General features: G+C 39.0%; 1 protein-coding gene across 2 annotated transcripts in view; it reads left to right on the forward strand.

The window, feature by feature from the left end:
• The window catches only part of LOC138006204 (versican core protein-like), a 12,780-nt gene that overhangs the window by 5,059 nt on the left and 221 nt on the right, over positions 1-7,500 (forward strand). Inside the window, exons 2-5 of one of the 2 annotated variants that reach the window (XM_068852382.1) lie at positions 683-862; positions 4,946-5,060; positions 6,047-6,175; positions 6,887-7,500. The exon at positions 6,887-7,500 is cut by the window's right edge and continues 221 nt beyond it. In XM_068852382.1, coding sequence (XP_068708483.1) covers positions 683-862; positions 4,946-5,060; positions 6,047-6,175; positions 6,887-7,299 — 837 coding nt within the window. In that variant the 3' untranslated portion in view covers positions 7,300-7,500. Of the gene's footprint in view, positions 1-599; positions 863-4,945; positions 5,061-6,046; positions 6,176-6,886 lie in introns of both variants that reach the window. The other variant, XM_068852381.1, reaches the window with a different exon arrangement.

Genomic DNA, 7,500 nt, shown 5'->3' on the forward strand with positions numbered 1-7,500 from the left:
CAATACCTTTATTCTGATTGGCCATTCTAAACAGTGTGTGCAGAGCCGAAGAACTCGTGGCGTTCTAAAAATAGAAAGATACGAGCAAAGGTTGACTCATAGGGCTTGTATGGGAGAGGCAAGCTCCTACTCATGCGCTCCTGCTGCTGGGCAATTCAAAACGCAAAGTTATCAAAACTAGCATTAATTTGGACCCACGACGGTCACCGTGATTTGAGAGGCATGGGTGTATTCTCATTTTAAAAAACAAAAAGAAGTGCGATATTTCGTGAAGGGAGAAGTTACAAAATAATTCCAATAATAGGGTTTGAATGCTACCTTCATATATTTTTCGGACTGTTGTGGACACGTCGTTCAACTAAAGTAAAAAGAGACGTGTTTCTGTGCGTCAGAATTGCAGCTTTAAAACTTGCAAGATTCACCTAATGTTTTAGTATTTTAGTAGTTATTTATCTTCTATTTAAAAAGAAAAAGGCATTGCTTGGTTCCGTTAGCGTCTCCTTGCCCGACGAAGATCTCAAGGTTCCCATTGTTGACGGCAAATCTGGAGATCAAATTTATTATTATTATTATTATTATTATGATCAAAATCTCCTCAGGTCATTGTCGAGAACTTGTCTTCCCACAGTTCTTCGTCTTTGCGCACAAGCGTCTTGTGAACCATAACATTGAGACTTTGCAGGTTAACGATTTCGACATGTGTCGGCTGCGATGTTACCAGGAGCCTAACTGCGTCAGCATTAATTTAAAGTTCAGTCGAGACAGCGAGGGACTTCAAAACTGCGAGCTGAACAATGCCACTCATCAACGCCATGACAAGGAGCTGAAAGACAAAGCGGATTACTTCTATCGCGCAGCGCTGGTAAGAGCAGAATTTTTATTCTTTGTCATCTTCATTTCCTATTATTTCTAATCCGCTCCTTGGTCGTTTTTTCCTTCCGTGTCAATCCCATTCTTTCAAAGCCTAGTTTTCACTGGCAACGTAAAAAGAACACGCGCAAGCGTAAGCAGTTTAATTTATGCCAAGTGAAAAAATGTGTGTACGCACATTCAAGGGTAATTGTTCTGGATCTTTTAATTTCAACTTCTGTTAAGAATAAAATTGAAGGGACTGTTTCTTCACTCTCGAGAATTGCAAATTCCGCCCAAATTATTTTTATGTTTCAGCTTGTTCAGTTAGGAGCACTCGCCTCTCACTAATGAGGCATATGGTTCGACTCGCATATGTGGGTCTTCACTCTGATCCGAGAGGTTTTTAATCAGGCCCTTAAATTTTCCCTTCCCCTCGAAAACCAATATTTGAGTTAATTTTAGTTTATGTATAGTGTCCCCAATTAGTGCCCCGGTGCTTCAAGATTTGGCACTTAAATAAAATCGATTGTTATAGCGGAGCTCCGCGCGCAGAGCATCATGGTTAAGAAGATATGGTAACCCATGGATGCGAGAAATCTTGGTTTTATAGCCATGACGTCATCGAACGTCCGTACATACGTCCGTCCGTACGTCCACCCCTCCATGCATGCAAATATGTGACCAGTATCATGCTACTAGTTTATAGCATGCATCTATGATATTGGACATCCATCTTTTGATCAATTGACATCTGTCAAAACAAGGTATCCGCTGACCAGTATCACGTGACATTATCGCAGGCTCAAACTTAAAGCCCACCGAGGTCAGCTGTTTTTTTTTTTTAAGTTGACCGCTGACCAGGTACAGGTTTTTTTGATCGGATTGCAGGCTCAACCCAGTTTAACTCACTTGAACATAAACGGAACTTCATTTTTCGCGCTCTTTCTGTGGCTCCACGCGGCTACACGGCTATACTACATCAACTATAGTTCTTACACAGTCAACGCTTTTTGAGCTTAGGTGGAAAACGGTTTGGAAGATGTTTTCTTTCTGTATTTTTTGCTGGTTTCAATTCAGTTTGACATATCATGATATCTGTGGTCCACACTGGTGGCTACGCAGTTATTCAAGTCAAGTATCGGAGGGATGTAAACTTAAAGCTTAGTGTTTATTTTTAACTTGCTTAGAGCTGCTTTTTTTCTCTGTGTTGCAATTTTTAGCATCTTTAGAAGCTCTGCTCTTTAGAACAGAAACGAAAGGAGCGAGAAAGAGAACAGCAACCACAAAACAGAATACCAGTAATAGCTTATACATAGTGCAAGAAATTACTGCACAAATTCTTTTCTTGGGCACTAAACCGTTTGTTATTTTTACGGATGCGTTATTTTTAAAGGGTGGTTTAATCGAAAATCGAATTTTTATTGTCAAATGGAATTAAATAACAATTATCAGTAACCTTTTGGACGTAAAGAGAAAGTTGATTGTTTTGCTCTAAAATGCGGGCGAACAAGTGCTTTTTTAATCCGTTTGCCCAACTGGTTTTCGTTGTGCCTTGACAGTGACAAGAAAATTTTGTCCTTATGTTATAAACACGTAATCGCAACGAGTTCTCGTACAATTAGGGGGAAATCTCACTAGATTGTTTTTTCAGAAGTTTGTTTAAAGCACTTAAAGGTTTTTTAAGTGTTGGATCGGATCTTGCCGTATTTTGCCGATTCTTGTTCCAAGCCAACCTGGCGTGTTTCAATGAAATACATCAAAGTGTGAATGATCTTGCTCTCAGAGATTAAGTGGAATAAAGTACATCAGTAAAACTCTTTATGGCTTCTAATAGGCCATTTACGAGTTCATGTCTGCCTCCTTTTCAAAGCGAGACTAAGTGTAAAGTTTTATTGTAATGGTAATTAGTTCTACTTTACATATGAATGAAAACTAATTTCGCACTTAGACTCGCTTTGAAGATGAGGTAGGCTTGAACTCGGAAATGGCCTTTTTTAGCGTGATTCCTATTCGCTGACATTGACAGTTGACTCTGAAATGCCTTTTTTTCCTTTTCCATTCGCTCGCTTTGGGCGTGCTTGTTTTCCTTTAAAATTAATGCGGTTCAAGAAAAATACATTGCGAAACTGGTGAATTCCAAAGTACATTTCACTCGAAAAACCGATTACGTACTCATCGCTTCATGATTCATGCGATATCGGTTTCTAGCGTAAAATTTACCGTGGAATTCACTAGTTAGGCAATGAATTTTTCCATAGAAGAAAGCAAAGAAAATGATTGAAGTATTAAAGCAGCAACAGAAACATCAAAACGCGCCGGACAATTCGAAACCTTTTTTTTCCACTATCCACACAGGCAGTAAGTGAGAGTAAATAACCAGGGAGCTCCGCTTTTAGGCTTGGCTTAATCTATATATTATTTTTATTATCCCATCCATCCCATTTTCTTTTTGCTTCCAGAGTACTCCAAATATTAATAAAGTTGGTGCCACGTATGTTCTATGGCGGAGCAATTGATGGTATAGGAAATCTTATGTTATGTGAAACCGAATTCATTGTTGAAATAAATAAAGTTTCTCTATACTACTTTTTATTTTTACTTCCACTTGTCGAAAAATGATATCTACCAAAAACAAACCATTCACTTATTAGTTATTATTTTTAATCTCGAGCGAATATTAATGGCCAAATATTAGATCATTAGCTAGAATGGCAGGTTTGTTAGCGCTATATGGCATACTATATTTTCAAGCTTTGATTAATGAGTACACCAACTTTAATTGGTCTGTTTTTGTGAAGTCATTGTCAAATGCTGCTTAGTATCATGCACATGCCAATGTTAAAGGTTCATTTTTGTCAAGTCATGACTACTTCCGACCGAGACGTGGAGTAATGTCTCAACTTTTAGTCTAGACTTTTTTTTACATGACATTTTTTTACGGTAGTACTGCTGTGAAGCCTCCTTCTGTGGTCACTGGAACAGAGTTTTTAGCTCACTTTTTGGGGATACCTGTGGGGCACTGTAACCAGACTCAATTAGGTAACCAAGCTTTGCACATCTTGTAATTTTGAGGAAAATTCAATAATCGTCTTGTACTTGAACTTTTTCAAGTGGATTTGCTCATTTTGTCACTCGGCTGTCGTAGTTAAGATTTCGTAGTGTCTTTCACCAAGGGGCGTTTGTACTCGCACTTCAACTGAGTACTCTTTCACGAGACTGCCTTGTCTATTTTTATATTTTACACTTGAAATGAAAGATTGAATAATTATGCTATTGTGGAATTAATCGCGAGCAGAAAGTAAGCGATATTTTCTTTTCGATAACACAAATGATGATAATATAATTAAAAACGAAACTTAGAACGCTACACTAATCACAATCGGGAAACCATCTTTCCTTCGGTGAAATGCTTATCTTAAATATCCTTGAATATATATACTCAATATTGGGAAACGTGTTCTTATCCTGGCTTAAAATGCATGTGTGCTATCTCTGACCTTTGGAGCGAATTGGAGGGAATTTTCAATCTGGGAAGTACTTGCCAGCCCTGCTCTAAGTGAAAAAATTCTGAAAAAAAAAAAAAAAAAACTCCGAGTCTTTGGATAGGATGTCTGATAGTTCACATCACGAACTATCCACAGACCTTTTAAACCTTTGCTTATCTTGCCGAAATTTTTGCCGTACCTCATTGCTATGAAAAGCTGAATCGAACAACAACGGGCTCAGGTAATGAATGATATAAAGGCTTGACTACAGTACGGGGGCCAGGGGCCCGTTTTAAGAAAGTCCCGAAAACTTTTCGGGCCCGAAAAGCCAACTGTGAAATTGCCAACCGGTTGTTTTGGAAAGTCGATCTTTTAACATGTTTTCAAGGTAACAAAAACAAAAATAATTGTGAAGTTTGACGAATTAAATGCTCTCCGTTCTTGAGTTACAAAGAGAATTGTGACACCCGAAAATGGCCCGTAAAGTTTCGGGACTTTCGAGAAACGGCCCCCTGGTCTCTAAGCCTCCCCGAAAGTGATCCCCCCCCAAAAAATTAAAACCAAGTTACACGCCTAAATTGAATGTTGTAATATATTTTTCTTCACAGAACGCTTGTAATAAAGCTCAATGTAAAAACGGAGGCACTTGCCTGTCTGGATTTACAGACAAAGGATATTGCTGTGTGTGCCCGCTCGGGTTCACCTCGGCTCATTGTGAACAAGGTATTAAATAGGTTAAACCTTCCAACTTGCAATCCAAATTCAACCGTGAAATGGATTTAACAACTGGCCATGGGTTTAGGGGAATGATTTCCGTACAGGTCACTACTTCATTATGCTTGCAGAATAAATTAATTATGCATTTACTCTATTTTTTTGTAGAACAATACGTATAAGCAAGGGTATCGAAGATATACCTGGCTAATTTGTATTTACAAGATGAAGAAAAATGGATCTCATTTCTCTATTTTTTTTGCCCACATCGCTCACACCATGGCACCTTTTCGTTCCAGTTTTCCTCTTTCTATTCCTTTATCCTGTCCCTTAGTTTAGTCCAGATGCCGCTCGGTTTTTTCTGTCATTTTAATTTATCTATGTCACTCGCAGTGTCGCAATGTCGAGCCGAAGGCGAGACATTCTATATCCGGTACAATACGGGCGCGAATATTGTATTGTGCCTAAGAAATGTCAGCATTTAAGTGTTAATGTACACTAGGTATTTTTGGTTATTCAAGACATTTTAACCGTGAATGAAAATTAAAAGAAACATTTATGTAAATGAAGAGAAAGCTGTATCAGAAATACAGATATTGATTAATAAAACATTTCTTTTGTTTTCCCATCATGAATTATTAATGAGTTTTATAAGACTATTTAAAGCTATAGCTACACGGATCAGAGGAAAGTGGAAACAGACGAGGATCGAACTGGGGACCCCTTGCTCCGAAAGTCGCGCACCAGCCAACTGTGCTACGCCTGCAAATGTTAGTTTTTGAGGAGAGGGGAAAACCGGAGTACCCGGGGAAAACCTCTCGGAGCAGAGTAGGGAAAAAACAAACTCAACCCACATATGGCGTAGAATCCGGGAATCGATCCAGAGCCACATTGGTGGAAGGCGAGTGCTCTCACCACTGCGCCAGCCCTGCTCCCCAGCTCCCAATCAGTGAAAGTAAGAGGTGACTTTACTAATTTGTTGGCTGTGTTCCCAGATATCGACGAGTGTTCAACAGGAAAACATAACTGCAGCCATGTCGCCGTGTGCAACAACACCAATGGTTCATATAAATGCACTTGTACGGCAGGATATGTCGGAGACGGACGAAACTGCTCGAGTTCAGGCAAGAATTCATTCATAATGACTTTCATTTTTTACAGTTACTTCAAAAGAAACTTTAACATTTTCCATGCAATAACTTGGAAGTAAGAAGAGACCTTCAGAAGTAGGAAGATACCCTTTAGGCAGGATATGCTGGAGACGGACGAAGGTGTAAGGCGAGATTTCTTTCTTAGTGATTTTCATTCTTTGCGGTTACAAGAAAATGAATTTGTAACTTTTGAGAAGTTAGAAGAGACTTATTAGCCAGATGCTTGATGACCGCTTAGTGGTTATCAACTGTGCCTTCCACCTTTGCGAACCGAGTTCAAGTCCCGAAAGAAGGTCGTACTTGAGTTTCAGTCGATGTCAATCTCTTCATCGGGTACTCCGGTTTTCCTCCCTCGTCAAAATCTATTTTCAGTCAATTAGATCCGGCTGCGGGTGGATACCCTCAATAGGAATAACCCGATCTGGTATCCTTCCCTTTCATTGAATTGAATAAATGAAGTTGATTAAAAAAAAAAAAAAAAAAGAAATGGTAACGAGGTGCAGATTAGTCGTAGTTTCTACGTTAACTAAGTTACAGGTGACGATTAGGATTATGCTGTCCTGTTACCGCCACAACTGCAGAAATATAATCATTTCTTTGGCAATCACCACTCAGAAAACCTATAGCAATGCAGTGTCATCGTTAATGATTTTGCAGTTTCATTGCTCACATTATGTTTTTTAGGTTGTCCTAAAGACTGGGCGGTACATGACAAGTATTGTTACAAGCTGACGAATGATCGATCCCAAACACTGGAAGATGCTAGAAGAAAATGCCAGGAAATGTCAGCAGATCTCCCAATAATCAAATCGGAGCAGGAAAACACCTTTATTGGTAGCCTGATGAGCAAAAACAAACCTTGGGTTAGGCTTGGTATGAGACGAAACAATAGCCAGTTGCTTTGGTTTGACGGTATATCAGCAGAGAAGTCGAATAGCAAACGTTACAACGCATGGAATCTTGCACTAAAGAGCCGACTGGCGAGAATTGTGCTTACCTGTTCCTTGCGAGCTTTAATGTTTCAAAGTGGAATGACAACAAATGCAATTACGAACCCGGGGAGGCACCTTTTGTCCTTTGTCAAAAATCGCGTTTAAAAGATGGACGACTAATTTAACTTACATGTACATTATTGCCTAACTGAGATAAATTAATCTCTTTTTATCGTCCAGAGTTATGTATCTAGCGTATTATGCATAAATCATCATATAAAGCGAATATAAAGAAGCATAACATAAAGAACAGTTAGAGCAATTGCGCTAACCTTCGCATGAATTATAATTGGAATGAGGAGAAGT

Source organism: Montipora foliosa, chromosome 6 (assembly GCF_036669935.1).
Source record: "Montipora foliosa isolate CH-2021 chromosome 6, ASM3666993v2, whole genome shotgun sequence".
In the NCBI taxonomy this organism is placed as follows: Eukaryota; Metazoa; Cnidaria; class Anthozoa; order Scleractinia; family Acroporidae; genus Montipora; species Montipora foliosa.